The 20912-nt window shown below is 44.1% G+C and overlaps 1 protein-coding gene across 2 annotated transcripts in view; it reads left to right on the top strand.

Annotated features, from left to right (window-relative positions):
* BICDL1 (BICD family like cargo adaptor 1) overlaps positions 1-20912 on the top strand; it is a 134505-nt gene that overhangs the window by 66064 nt on the left and 47529 nt on the right. For both annotated transcript variants that reach the window (XR_011167172.1, XM_069081880.1), the window contains exons 3-4: positions 11865-11981; positions 17785-17931. Coding sequence is in view for 1 of the 2 variants with exons in the window: in XM_069081880.1 (XP_068937981.1) it covers positions 11865-11981; positions 17785-17931 (264 nt within the window). In the remaining variant the exon portion in view is untranslated. The remainder of the gene's footprint in view (positions 1-11864; positions 11982-17784; positions 17932-20912) is intronic.

Raw genomic sequence — 20912 nt, 5'->3', positions numbered from 1 at the left:
TCAGATACTTGAAGATCATTCTCATGTCCTCCCTAAGCCAAGCTGATTATCACTAGCTCCTTTAGCAGATTCCCACATGGTATGGTTGAGGCCCTTCACCATCCTCCCATCATCCCCTGAATCCTGTCCAATTTGTTAAAGACTTTCCTAATAGCAAGGTCTGGTACAGTAGATAGAGAGCTGGGCTTTGGAATCAGGAAGGTTCATCTTCCTGAGTTCAGATCCAGCCTCTGACACTTACTAGTTGTGTGACCCTGGGCAAGTCACTTAAGTCTGTTTGCCTCAGTTTCCTCATCTGTAAAAATGAGTTGGAAAAGGAAATGGCAAAGAGAGTATCTTTGCCAAGAAAACTCCAAATGGGGCCACAAAGAGTCAGACACAACTGAAACAATTGATCAACAACAAAAATAATAGCAAGCATTTATATAGCTCTTTAAGGCTTACAAAGTGCTTTGCAGGTACCTCATTTGATCCTCACAATAGTCTCAGGAGGTAGGTACTATTATTAGCTTCATTTTCCAGATGAGGAAACTGAGGCAGATGGCGATTAAGTGACCTGTCACACGGCCAATAAGTATCTGAGTCTAGATTTGAACTAGGGTTTTTCTAACTCCAGACCCAGCAAAGGCAAATCCATTCTACTTGGGGGGACGGCTATAATCTACGAAGTTTTTCCTTTTTTCAAACCTAAATGGAACTCTTTACAATGTTCATCCTTCCACAAATTCCTCTCCTTATTTTGCTCTGGGAAAGAGGGAGAAGGGGGCAGTGGTACACAGAACAAGCTAATTCCTTCTCTCCCCAACAGCTCTTAAACCACTTGAAGGCATCTGAAAAGTCCTCTTGAGTCTTCTCTTCTCCAGACTAAGCAGACCTAGTTTCTTCAAGTGTTATTCATATGTGCCTAAGGACCTTCATCATCCCACGCTTAGCATAGTACATGCTTAGCATAGTACATTAGCATTCAGCACATAGTTAGGTGCTTAGCATTCAGCACATAGTAGGTGTTCAATAAATACTAGTTGACTGATTGACCTTCATCCATCCTGGTTGCTCTTCTCTGGATACTCATTACATACCTCAATTTCTTCATCCATACAATGAGAGGATTAGACTAGATAATCTCCAAGGTTCCTTTTAGCTCTAAATCTGTGATCTTATGATTTACCTTGTTTAAACCCTGAGAAGACTTTAACAGTGTTTCAATTAGTTGAATGATGTATTAGTGCTGACCCAACCTCCTTTCCTCAAAAGCTTTTTTTTTTTCTTGTTTTGAATTCTCAAAGCGAAAGGTAGATCCTGGTTACCTTAAACTTGAGTGGGTCTGTGAACTATAACCCACACTTGGTGTAGTCACATGTCTCAATAACCTTGCTCTACATACCAGTGAAATCCATTTGAAGTGACAGATTAATGATCTCATTCATTCCGCCATTCATTCAATAAACATTTCTTTGAAAACTTATCGACCATTCCATTAAGCCACAAATTGCCAAGGTGCAGATCTCATTACTTTTTTAGTAGAATTATGTGCCAAGGCCTGGGAAGACACTGAGCCAATTCTCTTGTGTTAGTCCTTGAGAACACTGAAAGCTTCTATTCCCCCTGGACCTTTTCTAAGAGTTTTTTATTAGACTGGCATTGGCATCTGGCATTCCAATGTAACCTTGTCTCTCAGAAATGAGAGTAGTTAATTAACATTGGTCCCTTCTTTTCCCCTTTTCAATTAAAATCAGTGATTCTGGGGAGGTCAGTCTTTGATGTCTGTATTTGCATCAGTATCTAGAATAACAAACACTTTTAAAAGTTTAGCAAGTTCTCATTCATTTATTCTTGCAGCAAACATTTCGTAAGTTCCTGCCATGTGCAGTACTCCATAATGATGATGAAGATGATGGTGGTGATACATTGTGGTGTGAGGGCCACAGGGCCAGCCTTAGAGTCTGTGAGACCTGGGTACAAGTCCTGCTTCTTGGTAGACCCATCAAATGTGTGACCATCAATAATTCACTTAATCTTTCAGTGCCCTGAGTTAGCTCTCTATGACTTTTTGTTGTAGAGAACTTGCAGTTAGAAAAAGTTTCCATACCAAATTGTTCCCCATACTGATGTTTGGCAATCATAGTCCTCTATTCCAGGAAACTCTCTAACTTGGAGTTAGAAATTCCCAAGCTCTTCTCTTCTTCAGTTTGCCAATGAATTTGAACTGGGACAAAATGGAGGGGAAAGAGTCTTGGTCATTGCTCTGTGTGTGTGTGTGTGTGTGTGTGTGTGTGTGTGTGTGTGTGAGTGAGTGTGTGTGAGTGAGTGTGTGTGTGTGTGTATGTGGTAATTTCAGAAGAACCTGAGGTAAAAATAGGAAAAGGGGGAACCTTTTGTTCCTAATCTCCTTTTTAGCACCATGATTGAACTGTTCTCCATGAAAAGTGCATTCACTGACTCCAATACTCAGCCAGATAGGTGTGTCTGTGGATAGGGTACAGGGCCTGGAATCAGGAAGACTTATCTTCTTGAGTCCAGATCTGGTGTGTGACCCTGGGCAAGTCACTTAACCCTGTTTACCTCAATTTATTCATATGTAAAATGAGCTAGAAAAGGAAATGGCAAACCACTCCAGGATCTTTGCCAAGAAAATCCCAAATGGGGTCACAGAGAATCAGACACAACTGAAAAAGTACTAAAAATAAAATGAAATATTCAGTCAGGAGAGTGAATTTCACCTGTCTGTGTCTGTCTGATACTTGGGGTCTGCTCCATCATTCAAAAGTTTGTCTTTCCCAGAAATTCAATTGACTCCACATTTTCCCTTTTAATTTATTGGGACAGGAGAGCTAACACAGAACTGGGTGGTGAAATGGATAGAGCTCCAGGCTTGCAGTCAAGAAGGCCTGAGTTCAAACCTAAACTTAGGCACTTACAGCTGCGTGGCCCTGGAGAAACCACTGAACCGCTGTTTGCCTCAGTTTCCTCATCTGTAAAATGGGGATAATAATAGCACCTACTTCCCAGGATTGTTGTGAGGAACAAAGGAGAATAATTGTAAAGAGCTTAGCACAGTGCCTGGCACACAGTGAGATCTGTATAAATGTAGCTAACAGTAAGTGCTGCCAGAGTCTTAGAAGGACACAAAATCAGAACTGGGAGAAAGGGATGTCAGAGCTGGGAGGGGCCTCAGAACAGGAGATGTCAGAGCTGGGAGGGGCCTCAGAACAGGGGATGTCAGAGCTGGGAGGGGCCTCAGAACTGGGGATGTCAGAGCTGGGAGGGGCCTCAGAGCAGGGGATGTCAGAGCTGGGAGGGGCCTCAGAGCAGGGAATGTCAGAGCTGGGAGGGCCCTCAGAAGAGGAGATGTCAGAGCTGGGACAAGTCTCAGGAGAGAGAATGTCAGGGCTGGGGGGGACCCTCAGAAACTAGAATGCCAGCTCTAGAAGGAAATGTCAAATCTAGAATGTCAGAGTCGGAAGGAACCTTGAGGCAGAGCATCTAATCTGGTTTCCTTATTTTAAGCAGCTTGGACAAACTTGCCAGAGAGCTCACTCACTAATCCCATGTTGTCTGGCAGACGTGGGCCTTCCCAGACCATGTACTTTGGGCTGTTCCCAAGGCAGCAGCATCTCATTAAGCGCTGGTCCAAAATGAAAAGCCTGGGAACAGGATGAAATGTATCTGCTTCATCTGCAGAAATTCTCGGAATTCTCACTTAAATCACTTGTTCGATGTGAGCTCCACGGGTGATTTGGCCAAGAGGTATTTTTCAGCTGTTAGTACAAGATGTTCTCTGACTTCAGTGAGCTCAGTTGTGGTGGGTGAAAAATCGACCCCATCTCTTGTCATAGGACCCTAAGGGGGAGCTGACTTGTTCAGCCAGGAACAAAAGACCTCCAGCAGACACAACAGCACCTTCCAGAGCATGAAATGAACTGACTTCCCAGCAAGATCTCAATTTGGGGAAACTTTCTGTTTGCACCTCCATATTAATAATGATGATGATGATATTGAGAGACCTAGTTAGAAGCTATCAAAACGATCATTTGTGACCTTGGGGAGAGCACTTTCTGTTGAGTGGTGGGGACCAAAACCAGATTTCAAAAGGATGGGGAGTGGGGAGAAAAAGATACAGATCTCTTTTTCTAGAAGTATGACTGTGAAAGGGTAATAGAGTGGTAGCTACAGGGGGAATGAAGGTGTTTGGGGGGGGAAGGGATAGGGAGAGATTTGGGCATGTTTGTAGTCAGCAGGGAAGGAACCAGAGGATAAGGAGATGTAAAAAAAAATTGTGGGGGGGCAGCTAGGTGGTGCAGTGAATAGAGCACCAGCCCTGGAGTCAGGAGGATCTGAGTTCAAATCGGGCCTCAGACACTTAACACAAAACTGGCCATGTGACCTTGGGCAAGTCACTTAACCCCAATTGCCCTGCCTTCCCCCCTCCAAAAAAGCAAAAAAAAAAAAACTGGGGAGAGGAAGGGATGATTGAATGAATAGGATCTTGGAAGAGATGAAATCTCACCTCCTACACTTACTAGTTGTATTATTCCGGCTCAATCACTCTCTCACTGCCTCAATTTCCTCAACTGCAAAATAAATGGGGGCAGGGCTTGATGGCCTCTAAAGTCTTTTCCAGCTTTAAGGCTATGTTCCTATGTACCTAATAAATGCTATGAGAGGTGCAGAGTATCAGTGAGGACATAAGAGAAAGACTAGTGTCCTTTTCTAAACTTCAATCTGCTCATTTTATATAAACAGGTTATATATACACAGTGTGCATATATACATATGCATATATGTGTGTAGACACATATGTATATATTCGTGTATATATACATATGTAAAACATGCCAGACACTGCTTTCTTACAGAATTGTATATTTCATATTATAAAATTGTAAAAATTCAAACATATAATATGTGTGAACATTTTCCCCCAAATTCCCTCTAAGATCCCTTTCAGCTCTGAATCTATGAAACTAATCTAGCACCCCCTCTGGGTCACTTCCCAGCTTGCAGTCATGCTCACAGGTTGAGTTCCCAAGTGGCTGCTGACTGCTGCTCCCTCACAGGATTCTAGTGGTAATCCTAAGGAGCTGTGCTGCTAGCACGGAAATTCTTGAGCCCCTACTGGTGTGTTTCTCATCAACAATCAGCTAGTTGACTCAACTAGGTTTTAGAAAAGGCAGTATAAGAACAGTTGATACCAAACATTGTCCCCAAAAGCCTGGGATACACTCTTCTAAATACATGCACAAAGTCCATAGTGGGGGAAGAGAAGTGGTCACAAACAGAGTACACTGATAGTGAGGTATGGGTATAGAGATCACATGTGGCAAAGGAGAACCTTCTAATTCCTGGCCCTTGGCATAATTTTCTCTCTTTGTATACTCCTTCCATAGCTTCCCTTAGGCATAGCTCTCTATTAGGTTCTAAAAGATTGTGACTCTCTAGAGTCAGTAGCCATTGCTTGAAGGATCATGCCCCCTAAAGCTGTTACCATCCTTCAATGGCTGCCTTTCCACAATCACATGTCCTTAAAGTGTGTCTCTGTTCCTGAAACAGGGAATTCCTCTGCCATCAGATACTGAGACTCCAGTAGATATTGCTACAACCACCATACTCTTAAAAATCTTAGTTTTTACCCAGACAATGCTGTCTCACTCAGGAAAGCAAAAACACAAAAAAGACAGAGACAACCATATATTCATAGACCCACAGGAGCTAGGGGAGAAATATGGCAGCCCCCCATTCTTCCACCCAGCTCTCTGGATGCATCTCAAAGCAGTCCTCATGCTTTCAAGCCAAAAGAAGAAAGAGGGAGAGGGTGGGGGCGGCCAGTTACCACAGCGTGTAAGAGCACCGGCTCCAGTGTTGAGAAGACCTGGAGATCGAATCCCGGGCTCAGACACTTAGCACCCACCCAGAAACACCTGGCCGTGTAACCTTGAGCAAGTTACTTAACCCCGATTACTTTAAAAAAAAAAAAAAAAGAGGAAGAGGGTATGGGGGGGAGGGGGCCCATCGCTCTTTTTGAAAGTCCACTAAGTACCAGCTCGACATCTGTTAGAAAACTCTTCAAGCCCCTAAGTCATCATATCTTTGGACTCAGCAGCCGATCAGAGGAATCTTCATCAGCCATTACAAGCCCATATCAGGCCTGGCTATAAGCAGCCTGCCCAAGTTTGAAGTGGACATGGAGCCAGGCAGGGACTATCCATGCATGCTTTGTAGAACCCATCAGGAAGGGCAAATCAGAGCATGCTCTGTGTCTATTACACTAATATACTTGCTGCTGGCATCCCACTTCATATTCCTCAGGCCTTTCTTTGCCTTTGGAGCTCCCATCAACTCTAATCAATTTTCTCTATCTAGCGGAGAGAAAAGAGCCTTTTTATTCACAGGAAATTTGCTAAAATAAGGCCCTTCTGCTAACCTTAAGCATTTTAGGCATTTTTTGAAGAATGTGAGCTTTTCACTGATAGAAACATCCTAGCTAAAACAGAGGGAGATGTATCTACAATCAGAATAGATCTTAGCTCTCCAGTCTTTTGTCTGTGTGACTTTTCCCAAGTCACTTAACCTTCCAAGACTCAGTTTCTGAATTTGTAAAATGAGAGGGATGCACTTAATGGTCTACATTGAGGTCCCTTCCAACTCTGATGTTTTACATTTCACTTCTAGCCACCCACCAGGGACAGAAAGCTAACAAAGACACTGAGCCTATCCTCAAGAGTCTTGCAATCTATTAAAGGAATATTATAGGGGTAACTAGGTAGGGTGGTAAATAGAGTGCTAAACTTTTCCATAAGGATAGACCAGAGTTCAAATCCTGCCTCAGATTCTTACCAGCTGTGTAACCCTAGGTAAGTCATTTTACCTCTCTTTCTAGAAAATGGGAAGAAGAATAGCCCCTACCTTCCAGGGCTGTTATGAAGGTCCCATGAGATAGTATTTATAAAGTGCTTTACAAACCTTAATTTGCTATATAAATGCTTATCATCTTCATTAGCTGTGCAATGATCATTGGCAAGTTACTTAACTGCTGTCTGCCTCAATCTCTTCATCTATAAAATGGGACTAATAATAGCCCATATCTCCCAGGGCTATTTGTAGGATCCAACATAACTTTTGTTAAGTAATATTTTGCAACCTTAAAATGCTGTAGAAGTGCTAACTATTGTTGTTGACAGCATCAATAAGCCAGGTAGAATGTGGAAGGGATAAAGGAGGAGTCAAGGGACTCTGGGTGTATCTGAGGAGAGAGAAATCATTTTCAGTTGGAGTAATTATCAGAGAGGGGCTTCATGTAAGACCTGGCTTGGGCCTTATAGGAATAGAAGAATGTCCACCACGGTAATAAGTGTAGACATGTGGATTGGGGTGGGAGTGGGGGAGATGTTCAAGCCCTTTATTAATCTCTTCTGGCCCCGTGTCACCTTTTCTTGCCTTTTTGGAGGGGGGAAGGCAGGGCAATTGGGATTAAGTGACTTGCCCAAGGTCACAGAGTTAGTAAGTGTTAAGTGTCTGAAGTCATATTTGAACTCAGGTCCTCTTGACTCCAGGGCTGGTGCTCTATTTCACTCTATTCACTAGATGCCCTCCATGTCCCCTTTACAGGAGCCAGCAATAAACCAGGAAGGGGCTTAAGAGGACAGACCTCCCCTTCTGTCCTAGGAATGTTTGTTAACTTGGGGATCAGGTGCATTGAATTTATTTTCAGGCCTAATGGTTGCCTTTTTATGTCTTCTATGAGACTAGCAATCAATCAATAAACATTTATTATGTGCCTACTGTATGCCAGACACTGTGCTAAGGGCTAGAAATATTAAAAAAAAAAAAAAGACAAAAGACGGTCCTGCAAGTATCTGAGTGACCAGTGCTACCGAAGAGGACATTTGAAAGTACTTCAATTTAAATCTCCCAGGCTGGAGAAATGATCCCGTGTTACTAATGGTGTTAATGACTCAAGCTCTATCCAAGGAAGAGGAAGGAAGCTGGCCAGTGCTGGCAGTTGGGCCAAATCGAGCATGGAACACATCAGGGATGGAGAAACACTTGGCAGTTTGTTTCGCCCATTGGAGGATTGAATGTTTGATCCTATGAAAGAATAAGACAGAGTCAGGGAGAGAAAAAGTAATCATAACTCACATGTTCATAATACTTTATAATTTGAAAAAGACTTTCTGCTTTATCTCAGAAAAAAATTAGTTGACACCCTTGCACACAGTATAAGTTTAATAAATGCTTGTTAATTTGACATCACTTAATTGACAAGGGTTCTGTTTTTTTTTTTATTTGACCAATTCTATCTCCCATTTCTACGAGAGGAGTCAGGATGTTTGACAAGCCACATTTTCTGCAGAAGCTAGAGGTGGGTTGGGAACAGAATCCCACTGTTGGCACCAACTTGCTAGTTTTAACCTTGAGCCCCAGGGTGTCTCCTCACAGTTTCAGCCTTGTCTTTGACCCTTCACCCTGTCCAACAACAACCAGGTGACTCAAAAGACATTGCTAGGGGCATCTGGTAGCGCAGTGAATAGAGCACTGGAGTCAGGAGGACCTGAGTTCAAATCCAGCCTCAGACACTTGACACTTAATAGTTGTGTGACCTTGGGCAAGCTCTCTCCCCTCCAAAAAACAAAAAAACATTGCTACTTTCTTCTCCCATCACTCTCTAGTCCTGTTAGTCATTTAAGCAGCTGGCAGCCTTGCTACAGAGAAACAACTGCTTCAGGCTCCCTTATGATGAGGATAATTTAGCCCTATTTCCTTCAGAAGATGCCATAGCCATAAAAAGGAAGGAAACAATCATTTATTAAGTTTACTCTAGATACTGTGCTAAGCACTATGCAAATATTATATCATTTGATCCTCACAACAATCCTTGAAGGTAAGAGCTATTATTACACCCATTATACAGATGAGGAAACCAAGGCAGACAGAGTTAAGTGCTTGCCCAGGGCCACACACCTAGGAAGTGTCTGGGGCTGGATTTAAACTCAAGTCTTCAAGCCTGGTGCTCTGTCTGCCTAGGTGCCTGGTGCCACCTAGCTATCTAAAATACCATTAAGAGACCACAAGTCCTGATTTCTAAGCAAAGTGAGGAAGAAAGCATTAAAAAAAAAAACTATAAATGCCGTACAATTGAATCCCAAATTCATCAAATAGTTATTTGTACTTCCTGTGTGTCAGGCACTATGCTAAGCATGAAGGATGCAAAGACAAAATCAGTCAGTAAGCATTTATTAAGGATTTACTGGATGCTAGTCATTTTACTAGACAGGAGATACAAATAAAGCAAAAATAGTCCCTGCCCTCAAGGAGCTTACTAGAGGAGATGACAGATACATAACTCTGTGTGTGTGTACATAAGACACAGAGATGGAAGGTAAAGCACCAGGATTTGGGGAGAAAGGCATCCATCCCATGGAGGGTGAGATTTGAGCTAAGTCCTGAGGGAAGAAAGGTATTCTAAGAGGCAAAGATCAAGGGGCAAAGCATTGTTGGCACAGATAACAGCAGAGGCAAAGTTATGGAGGTGGGCACAACAGAGAGTAAGCAGTGTGACATAGTGAGAATGTTGGATCTGATGGTCAGATCAGGGTTCAAATCCTGCCTCAGATATTCACCAGCCCCGTGATCATAGGTGACTCCCAGCCTCTGAAAGCAGTAGCATCTAAAAAGTAATAACAGGGACAGCTAGGCGACAGAGTAAAGAGCACCAGCCTGGGAGTCAGAAGGACCTGAATTCAAATCCAGCATCAAGCACATCCTAGCTGTGTGACCCTGGACAAGTCATTTATCTTCTGCCTGCCTCAGTTTCCTCATCTGTAAAATGGGAGTGATCGTAGCACCTACCTCCAAAGATTTTTTCAAGATAATATTGAGATTACTGAGATATAAAATGAGATAATATTTGCAAGACATTAGCATAGTGCCTGGCCCATAGTAGGTACTATATAAATGCCTGTTCTCTTCCCTTCTCTCATACATAACCTCAAGAGGAAAGGAGGCAAGCTTAGTATGCTTCCACACCAGCTAACAGTAGTTTCCTCAATTCAAAGGTCTGAACCAGAATCTTTCTGTGAGAAGGAAGCAAATGACCTACTTTGAAAAGGGGTATTAACTCCTCCAGGCCTTGAGATTTGAGCAAGTCACTTTGGGCCGAATTTTTCTCATTGGTGAGATAAGGGAGTTGGGCTAGATGATCCCTTCTACCTCTGCTGCTTTCTACCTGTGTGCCCTTGGGAGGTATTTAACCTCTCTGCCTCAATTTCCTCGTATATTGAAGAGGTGAGATTAGGTGGCCTCTGAGATTCACTCTGGCTCTAGAATTCATTTTTCCAGTTGACCAATATCCTTAGGGTAAGTATCAGGTCTTAGATTACCCTTCCACCTGCAGGGTTATAAATAACGCCTTCAGTTCTCATTCAAGGCAAGGCAAGGCAACGAGCATTTATTAGGTGCTTACTGTGTGCCAGGCACTTTGATCTACCTGGCTAATATAAACACAAACTGAAAATAGACAGTCCCTACCCCCAGAGAGCTTACAATCTAATGGGGGAAGACTACCCATAAAAGGAAGCCGAAAAGGGGAGTTAGGAAGTGCCCAAGGTGAGGGAGTTGGTGAAGACAATTGGGGGAATCTGGAATGCAGACTTGGGAAGGATGAAAACCCAACTTGCCTAGGCATACTCCTACAAGTAGAGATTCTGGAAGGAGCTCGCCAATCAGAGGGAGAGGCAGCTGTAGGAGCAGGTGATTCTAGTGAGAGAGAGGTCCATTCCAGGGGGAAAAGAGAAAAGGCTTCAGGTACCTAATAGAGAAACTGGAGAGTCGGGAGAGCAGCCTTCAGAGAAACAGGCGTTGGACATCGGCTGATGATGAGGCCCAGTTTTGGGCCACAGAACTCATCCTTCAGAAGCTAATTTGCCTTACAACTTTCCTCTGTGGCCCTGACCTACTTAGCTGCAGGGCATTTATTCCAGCAGGGGACCCACTTCTAACTGAGGGAGGCCCAGGAGAGCTACAATCGTCTTCTAAATCACAGAGGAATCTGTGAGCTCAATATGATTCAACAGTGTGATGTGGCTGCCAGGAAACTAATAGACAAGCCCCTTCATCTCCCCAGGGCCTCCATCTCCTTGTCTGTAAAGTGAAGAGATTGGACCAGATGACCTCTGAGGGCCCTTTCAGCTTGCGAACTGCAAGTCTTAGCCTGATATCTGTGTGTTCAATTTTTTATTATTTTAGTGTTATTTAATTAATTTATTTAACCTGATATCTGTGTATTTAACTTTGATTTTAATATTATTTAATTAATTTATTTAACCTGATGCCTGCATATTTAATTTTTAATTATTTTAATATTATTTAATTTATTTAATAATTTAATTCTATTTAATATCTTGATATATTGCTATTTAATGCTTTTATACAATATTAATAAATACGAAATTTTAATATTTTATATGTGGCTATTTAATGCTTTTCATATTATTAATAAATATAAGAATATTTAATATGTTAATTAAATTTCAATATAATTGACTTCCTTGGCAATCCTCTTTGTTTTATTTTATACATTTAAAAAATTTATTCTGAGGAAAGATCCTTAGGACAAAGGGGCCCATGACACACACACACACACACACACACACACACACACACACAAATGTCTAAGAACTCCTGCTATAAATCCTTCAAACTAACCTTGTATGGCACGGTTTTAGGACCTGACAGTCTTCCGTCACATCAACGTCTGATTAAGCTTGGCAAAAGAATTATGGGAGGTACAAACTGGTCTGGGGAGGGAGAATCAAGGCCCCACCCTACTGTTTCTCCAGTAAGCCTCTTGTTTTCTCTTCTATTCCCAGGCATCAGAAGTGGAGCGCCAGCTCTCCATGCAAGTGCATGCCCTCCGAGAAGACTTCCGGGAGAAAAATTCCTCATCCAATCAACACATCATCAGGCTGGAGAGTCTCCAGGCTGAAGTGAGTCTCCCAAAGGGAGGACTTCTTGCCAGTTAAACATGTTTCTCCAGTCTCAGGCTAAATAGCAGGTCGTTGGGTAGGGATCCTTCTGAACTAAGGAAGCAAAGGCAGTTTTATGAGAATGACTGAACTCATCCTCCAAAGGTACCCAATTAATGGGGAATGAGTGGGAAGAAAACACTTGGATTTCATTCTTCTAGCTAGCCAGTTATCTGGAGACCAGGCTATTCCCAGAGAGATGGCTCAGGCTACCATTTGTGTCTCATAATCAGGAATGTAGCCTATGGTCTTCCTCCTTTAGTACTATTCTTCTCCAGGGGCGGCTAGGTGGTACAGTGAATAGAGCACCGGCCCTGGAGTCAGGAGGACCTGAGTTCAAATTTGACCTCAGACATTTGACACACTGTGTGACCTTGGGCAAGTCACTTAACCCTGATTGCCTCACCTTCCTCCCATCAAAAAAATAATTAGATTCTGCTCCTAAAATTCTGCCTGCAGAACCAGGACACAGTATTTTTGTATCCTAGGCAAGATTTGAATATTGCATTCCCCTCCCTGGCCTGAATTGAGGAATTGAGCCCCTAATCAATAATCAAGATAATCAATCAATAAGATGATATTTGTAAGAGTGCTTAGCACATTGTCTGATATATAGTAAGCACTATATAAATGCTTATTCCCTTCCTTTTCCCTTTCTTTTCCTCCCTTCAATGAAAAAGCATTTATTAATTTACTTACTATGTGCCAGATAATGTGCTATGTTCTGGGCATATAGATTAAAAATGAAACTATCCTACCCTCAAGGAACTTACCTTCTATGAGGGGAAAGAATATATGTGCATATAAGTATAGTCAAAATAAAAGCAAGGGAATCAGGGGAAGGGAAAAACACTAGTAATCTGGAAGGATCAGGAAAGTTTTACGTGTAGGCTTTCCATGTACCCATAAATATCTACAGGCCACGAAAAGGAATTTTGGGGCATCAAAACTATTTATTGAAAAAAAAAGCAATATTCTGAAATGACTCTTGTGTGCCCCTGTATGTTGCACATGCCCTAGGCAGCAGCTTAATTTGCCCATACCTAGTTCTGGCTCTGCCTATCAGAAAGCTCTCATGAGACCTAGGCAATAATTATTTTCTCTGTCCCTTGTCTACTCAGATCTGTTCACATTAAGTGTACAGGAAAGGCCACAATATACTAAGTCCCTCCAAGTTAATAAGCAAGTGTTTAGTAAATGCTTATTATGTGCCAAGCATTGTGCTAAGGGCTAGGGCTACAAAGAGAGGCAAAAACAGCCTCTGCCCTCAAGAAGCTTACATTCTAAAGGAGGGGGAGGGGCAAGCTGTAAAAAATAAGGCAGATGTCAGATACATGTGGAATGGAAGGAAAGCAATTTGTGGATGCAAAGAATCAACAGCTGGGGGGGGGAGTAGAAAAGAAAAGACCTCTTAGTACAGGTGGGATTGAAACTGAGCCTTGAAGGAAGTCAGAAAAATGAAGAGACCCAGCATGCCAGACAAAGGGTACAGCCAATGCAAAGGCATGGAGATAGAAAATGAGAAGGCATGTTCAAGGAACTGCAAAGAGGCCAGTGATGCTGGTACATAGAGTATGCAGAGAAGAGAGAATTGTTAAAACAAATAAACCTAGAAGCTTTGAAAGGTCCAGGTTAGGAGAGCTTTAATTCCCAAACAGAAACGTTTCTCTTCTAACCTGGAGGTAATAGGGAGCCACTGTAGTTCATAGAGTAGGAGTGACATGATGAGACCTCCATTTTGGAAAACCTAACTTGGGCAGCAGAGCAGAGGATAGATTGTAACAGGGAAAGACATCAGACAAATACTATATCTGCTTTGTATGTGTCATATAAACTCTAATTGGCACGTATTCTCTCTCCCATTAGAAGGTAAGCTCCTCCCGTGTGACCTTGGGCAAGTCACTTAACCACAATTGCCCTACTTTCCCCCCTCCAAAAAGAAAATGAAAAAAAAAAGAAGGTAAACTCCTTGAGGGCAAAAATTGTCTTTGAATTCCTAGCACAATACCCAGCACATAGTAGGCACTTAATAAATGTTTTTTGCATGATTGATGGATAATTATAGAACAATGAAATTATGAGATCTTGCATGGATCCTGAGTCAATAAAAGATTCTCCATTGAAGATTTTCCCCTCTATCTTCAGCTCAAGTAGGCAGGTATCTGATCAGCAATCCTTTTACTAAATGGGGACCCCAAAAAAAAGGGCTAAATGTGGTACCAGGAAAAGAGTGCCAGATTTGGAACCCAAGGAGCTGGGTTCAAATCCTGGGTCAGCCACTTGCTACTTTTGTAACCTTAAATAAGTTAGTTCATCTCTCTGGGCCTATAAAATGAAGGGGTTGGATTAGATGGCCTCTGCTATTCTAACTCAAAATCGGGGTGATAACTTTGCATTATTGGAGGCAAGGGGGAGATGGAGAAGATTGATGTGACCTGCTTTCCCTCAGCTCTGACAGTGTGGTTGAGGGTTGCTGGGGGAAAGATCACTGGAGCTGACCCCTTGATATACAGTGGAATGAACAGTGGATTTCTGGGTTCAAATCCCAACTCTGCCACTTACAGCCTTGGGCAAATCACATCACCTCCCTAGGCCTCCGTTTCCTTCTCTGTCAAATGAGCTTCAGAGGTATGATCCAGGGTGCTCCTGCCCTTCTGAGGATAGCTTGAAGGTGGGTTTTTCCCTCCCCTAAAGTCTGTCAAACTCGTCTCTTTTCTTCTTTCTCCTCTCATCCTCTTCCTTCCTCCTTTCCCCCCTTCCCACTGGTCCCAAGCAGCAGGTACTTGAAGTAAGTAGAGTTTGTTCTTGCGGGATTCCACGCGCCCATCTGTGATCATCTGTGTGCATGCCTGGTGCTGAAGCTGCTTCTGGGTCCTCCTGCTCCCCCTCCCTCTTCCTTCCTCCCCTGCTTCCATCAGGCCTCTCATTGGGCAAAGTCATTCTCAGCGAGCCTCATGACTGGGTTTGATCCCGTTGCTAGGGTTCAAGGTGAGGGACTCCAATGCTTCCTGTGTGCTCTTCCCTTCATTTCCATCACATTCAGCTCTCTAGGCCATGGTGCTGGGCTAATTATTTTGTCTATGTAAAGCCAAATTTCTTCGTACTACCATTGTGACCTCGGGTAAGTTATTCTACCTCTCCAGGAGTTTCTTCATCTGTAAACTGAGCGGTTGGGGCAGGTACCTTCTGGCTCTAAACATAGGAACCTAGGATCATACCATGTGCTAGACTTGGAGTCAGGAAGACCCAAGTTCAAAGCCTGTCCCAGATGCTTACTGGCTGAGTGACCCTGGACAAGTCACTTCCCCTAATCTAATTCAAAGTTTTCTCACCTGTAAAATGAAGGGATTCAACTCAGTGGCCTTTAAGCTTTCTTCTTGTTGTTCAGTCATGTCCAACTCTTTGTGACTCCTTTTGGAGTTTGACTTTCTTCTCCAGCCCATTTTACACATGAGGAAACTGAGGCGAACAAGGCAAAATGACTTGCCCAAGGTCACACAGCTAGTGTGTAAGGTCATATTTGAACTCAGGAAGATGAGTCTTCCTGACTCCAGGCCTGGAGCTCTGTGCACTATGGTGCCCCCTAGCTACCTAAAATCTCATCTAGCCCCAGAGCTATAATTCCTTAACCTCAGGGTAAATCCCACCTTGCTACCTGTATGACCAAGTCACAAGCCAATTTGTCTGGGCCTCAATTTCTTCATCAGTAAAATAAGCATGTTAGACTAGCTAGTCTAGAGCAGTCAGTGGTACAGTGGATAGAGTGGCCAGCCCTGGAATCGGGAGGACCTGAGTTCAAATCCAGCCTCAGCTACTTCCTAGCTATGTGACCCTGGACAAGTCACTCAACCCCATTTACCTCCTGTAAAAGGAGCTAGAGAAGGAAATAGACAACCAATTCAGTATCTTTGCCAAGAAAACCCCAAATGGGGCCACAGAGAGTCAGACACAATTGAAATGACCAAACAAAATAAAGTCTCTTCTGGCTTTGGAGTTATGATTCTCTTTAAGCTCTTTCAGAGGCTTGGGGCAGCTCAGAATCATTTTACCTAATGGGGCACTGGCTAGGAATGGGAGACCAAGATGATCCATGGGAGAAAAATTTCAAAAGGGCAGGAGAGTATTTCAGTGATGACCCACTCAAGGAAGAATGTTCTTCATACAGGCAGCTTTTGCCCTCGGTCCGTGTGTGGAATAGTGGCTTCATTCATGAAAGGGGCCGGGGCCGCTAACCTGGTCATGTACTCCAGAGACATGATCCCTTTGTATACAGTATTCCTTTGTGGGTGTCAGACACCTGATCTCTTGGGCCAAGGCCACATGCTTCTCTTCCCCAGGATGTCAGCCAGGGAGGATCTGTACCCAGAGAGCAGAATCATAATCCTAAAGTTGGGGGAGGGAGGCTTTGCTGCAGGAAAGGAGCCCAAAGTAAAGGGAAGGATGCTTCTGGGAGGACCTCCAGTCCTTAAAAATTCAGTTTAAAATCTCCTCCTGGAAAATTTCCACAACCAAACTATAACACATTTACATGTTGCCCAAGGTAGGAAAGCTCTGGAAGCCCCAAGGAATTAGGAGAAGCATGTAAGTCTGGAGAACATGGGGCAGCAAGGTGGTGCAGAGAGTAGAGCACTGGTCTTGGAGTCAGGAGGACCTGAATTCAAATGTGACCTCAAACACTTAGCACTTACTAACCGTGTGACCTTAGGCAAGTCACTTGACCCCAATTGCCCCACCTTCCCCTTTCCAAAAAAGCAGACTGGAGAACATGTGGCCTAGAGTCAGGAAAGCATTAGTGTGCTAAACTGTCTAAGGGCACAGGCTCCCCACCCCTGGGTTAGGGTCCAGGGAGCTGGCAGAAAGGACATCTCAGTAAAGTTGGAAGATACAATAATATCTCTATGGGGCACAGCAAAGTGGTCAGCTGAGAACGCCACACCTGGGAAGAAATGTGAGGAAAGGGCCAGGCCAGTCCCCAGAAAGGCCAGCAGGAAGCTTATGGGCCCAGGGGAGTCAGAGGGACAGAAGCCTAAGTGGAGAGCAGTTGGGACCCTGGAAAGAGCCTTAAGAAAACCAGGCTGCCTCTCCGTCTTAAACATTCAACCCTGACTTTGAGGCAGCTCGGTCCAGCCGCCCTCTTTCTGTTTCCACACCCTCCTAACACCACCCTCTAATAAGGGGACCAAAGGCTAATCCATGTAGACCGGCTTAGACAGGGAGGGGGATGGGCTTTGGGATTCTGGCCAATAGAAAGGAAGTCACATCTCTAGAGAGTGGCCAGGGAGTTTCTCTGACCTGGCACCTGGAGAAGGAAGAAAGTACCCGTCAGACCAGCTTGGGGTCTTATTGGAGCAGTTTGGGACCAGGGCAGAGCTGCAAGGCAGGGAAAGATGCGGCCATGCCCTGGCCTTATCTCTAGAAATTCCCAAGCACTCTGGCCTTCCCCGCCTTGCTTTTGCCTGGCAACCTGCATTCCAGCTTGCTGGGAGCTCAACTCCCACCTTCCACGCCAAGTTTCACCAAGGGAGGGGTTTCCTTTCCAGCCTGGAGCTGCCTGGTTGTTTCTCTCCCAGGTACAGACGCACACAACCTGGTACAGGCGGATACGGGCACAAATAGTTGGGTTCATGTTTGGGAGGCTGTCTCTTCTTTCCCACCCATCAGCCTGGGCATCACCCCAAGCCACCCACACGTGCACGAACGCACACACACACACACACACACACACACACACATATACACGCCACGTGTTCCTCTGCCCTTTCAGATCAAGATGCTGTCAGATCGAAAGCGAGAGTTGGAACATCGCCTTAGCGCCACCATGGAGGAAAATGACCTTCTCCAAGGGACAGTGGAAGAGCTTCAGGACCGGGTCCTAATCCTGGAGAGGCAGAGCCATGACAAGGACCTCCAGGTGAGAGGAGCAAAAAGGGGCCAACATCTGGGCCTTGGCACTGGGGAAGGGAGTGCTTAGCTGCTCTAGGGAAATGAGAGCTAAGCGGCCTGGTGAGATGGAAAGGACCAGCCGTGGGGTCTAGAAGAACCTGGTTCTAGGCCTGTCTCTGACATATTCTAGCTAGGCAACCCATGAGCCCTTAGACAAGTCAGATACTCTCCTTGGGCCTCCATTTTGTCACCTGTATCACTAGACTTGGCATGAGCCAGGAAGATACGGTGGGCACATCACTTATCTTCTCTAGGCCTCTGTGTCCTCATCCATAAAATGAGGGGCAACCATAGCGGCCAGAGTGCTGGACTTGGAGTCAGGAAGGCTTGAGTTTGAATCCTGTCTCCAACAATTACTAGCTGTGTGACCTTAGGCAAGTCACTTAACCTTAGTCTACCTCAGTTTCCTCATATGTAAAGAGAGGGGGGTGGGTTGGACTCTTCCCAGCTCTAAGCCAATGGTCTTAGGCCTAAACTGTCTCTGAGATCCCTGTAGTTCTAAATATATACCTATGGGCCTTTTAGTCCCTGAGGCAATTCTCTAAGGTGTCTGTCATCTTTTTTGTCATCTGGACCCTCGAGGCAGTCTAGGGAAACCCCTTCTCAGAATGTGCACAAAATAAAATACAGACCATTACCAAGGAAACCAATTATGTTGAAATGTAGTTATCAAAAAAAATTTTTTAAACCAAATCTATGGGTCATATCCCTAAGTCTAAATTATGGGTGAATTATCAATCTGTACAAGGAGACACACCTTCTGTAATGCGGATTCCCCACACAAATCACATAGCAGGTTCAGACCCCAAAAATGGCCCCAAAAGAAGGGAAGGTAAAGGAGAGGGAAGGAGAAAGAGAGGGAAGCCAGTACATCTCCAGATGATGCAGGGATGTGTAGATGGGTCCTCCCTGGGCCTGAATGACCAGGCCAGTCACTGGGGAGCAGGAGCACAAATCCTCCACCAAGCCACTCTCCCCTGCCCTCCCTGTGGCCCCTGGGCCACTGGACTGGTTCCATGGAGTTCCTATGGGGCCAGAACACCATGCACATTAATTCCATTATTGCCATGCTGATAGAATTTGCCTGAACGCCAGACAGAAGCTGCAGGCCCCTCTGGGACACCACGCTCTCTGATGGTGCTTTCCAGAGATTGCCAGGCTGTTGGCCTTGGTTATGAATGGGACCAGCCATCAGGCATGATAAAAAAAATTCATACTAGCCCTATTTCCAGTTCAGAAGAAGTATGGTACAGTGGAAAGGTTTTGGAATCAGATGGCCTGGGTTCAAGTCCCACCATTGATACAGACTCCATGACCTGGAATAAGCTATTAAACCTCTCTGGGTCTCACTTTCCCCATCTGTAAAATGAACAGGTTGGACTAGATGACCCATAAAGGCTCCTTCCAACTTTTAGATAGATGATCTTTTGTGTGACCTTGGGCAAGTCACTTAACCTTTCTGGGTCTCAGTTTCTGCATCTGTAAAATGAACAGGTTGGACTAGCTGACCTGTAAAGACTTCTGACTCTAAATAAATGATCTTCTGTGTGACTTTGAGCAAGTCACTTAATCTTTCTGGGTCTCGGTTTCCCCATTTGTAAAATGATACATAGCCTATAAGGTTTCTTCTACCTCTAGCTCTATAATGCTCTGATCCCTGCCCATTTTCCAGAATGATATCAGAATCAGAGAGTAGAGTTTGGAGCCAGTTAAGAGTCTGAGTGTGGGGTCAGAGGACTCAACTCAGGTTCAAAACACTATCTCTTACACTTACCAGCTGTGTGACCTTGGACAGGCCTCAGTTCCCTCATCAATAAAAGGAGGGGGTTGGTATTAGCAACCGGTGAGGTCCCTTCCAACCCCAAGTCTAGGCCCCTGTGATTGTTCACTCCAGAGTATGCCCACGTCCCGCAGTAGTATTCATCTTTTGTCTGTATCCTCAGACTTCCAGGAAAGATGTGAAATCATACCCACGTGTCTTATATTCAGAAGATTCCCAAACTACAGATCAGTCAACCAGCACTTAGAAAACTTTTTATTTACATTTTCCATTTTTCTATCACCTTCATTTCCAAATATAGCTCTCCCCACTCCCCATACCCAGAGAGCCAGCACCAGAACAAGGAATTTTTAGAGAGAATTTAAAAAACAGGTCAACCAAATGTAGCAGCAAGCCCCCTAAGCATCCCCAGGGTGGCTGCCAACACAGGTTCTTGGATCTGCTTTGTTAAAGGAAAGCAACTCAAAATGGGTTAACAAGCTTACTTTAATCAGTCAAATATGTATCGTTTACCTAGTTCAGGGGGAAAAGGTCAGCACCCCGAACTTCAGAATATACAGACAGAATTATCAAGACAGAAACAGATCAAGTAGACAGGTTTCCAAACTGTCCAACCATTACATCCATAACAAATCAACACCTGGGTTTTTCAAGGGGGGGGGGGCCGGCTCTCAGCAATGGCTTCCCAGAATCCATATCAAATCACAGAACACTTCTCAAAGTGAGCCCCAAAACAAAGCCTCAAATCAGGGTTTATATAGCCTTCTCCTGGCTCAGAGAATGTAATAACCTTCTGGACCCACTGGCCAATCAAAAAGTATCTACTGAAAAACAAGCCTCCCACCCTAGGCTTCAGGTGCACTTTAGCCTAGGGGCAGGGAAGATCTTTAAATTTCCATTTCCATTACACCAAACTAACCTACCCATCAACCAAGCCTGATAGTATATGTAGCATTCCACACCCATAGTCCCCCACCTCTGCAAAGAAGGAAGGGAGGTGCATTTTCTCATCTCTTCTTTGGGTCAAGCATAGTTATTATCATGCCACTTATCACTCAGCAAGCTTTTATTAAAGACCTAGACATGAACCAGTCCAAGGAGCCTATATTTTATTAGATAGATAGATAGATAGATAGATAGATAGATAGATAGATAGATAGATAGATAGA

This window comes from Petaurus breviceps, unplaced genomic scaffold (genome assembly GCF_028583685.1).
Source record: "Petaurus breviceps papuanus isolate PSGF00001 unplaced genomic scaffold, PetGlider_PUasm1.0 99, whole genome shotgun sequence".
In the NCBI taxonomy this organism is placed as follows: Eukaryota; Metazoa; Chordata; class Mammalia; order Diprotodontia; family Petauridae; genus Petaurus; species Petaurus breviceps.
This window is presented reverse-complemented; position numbering and strand designations above follow the sequence as displayed.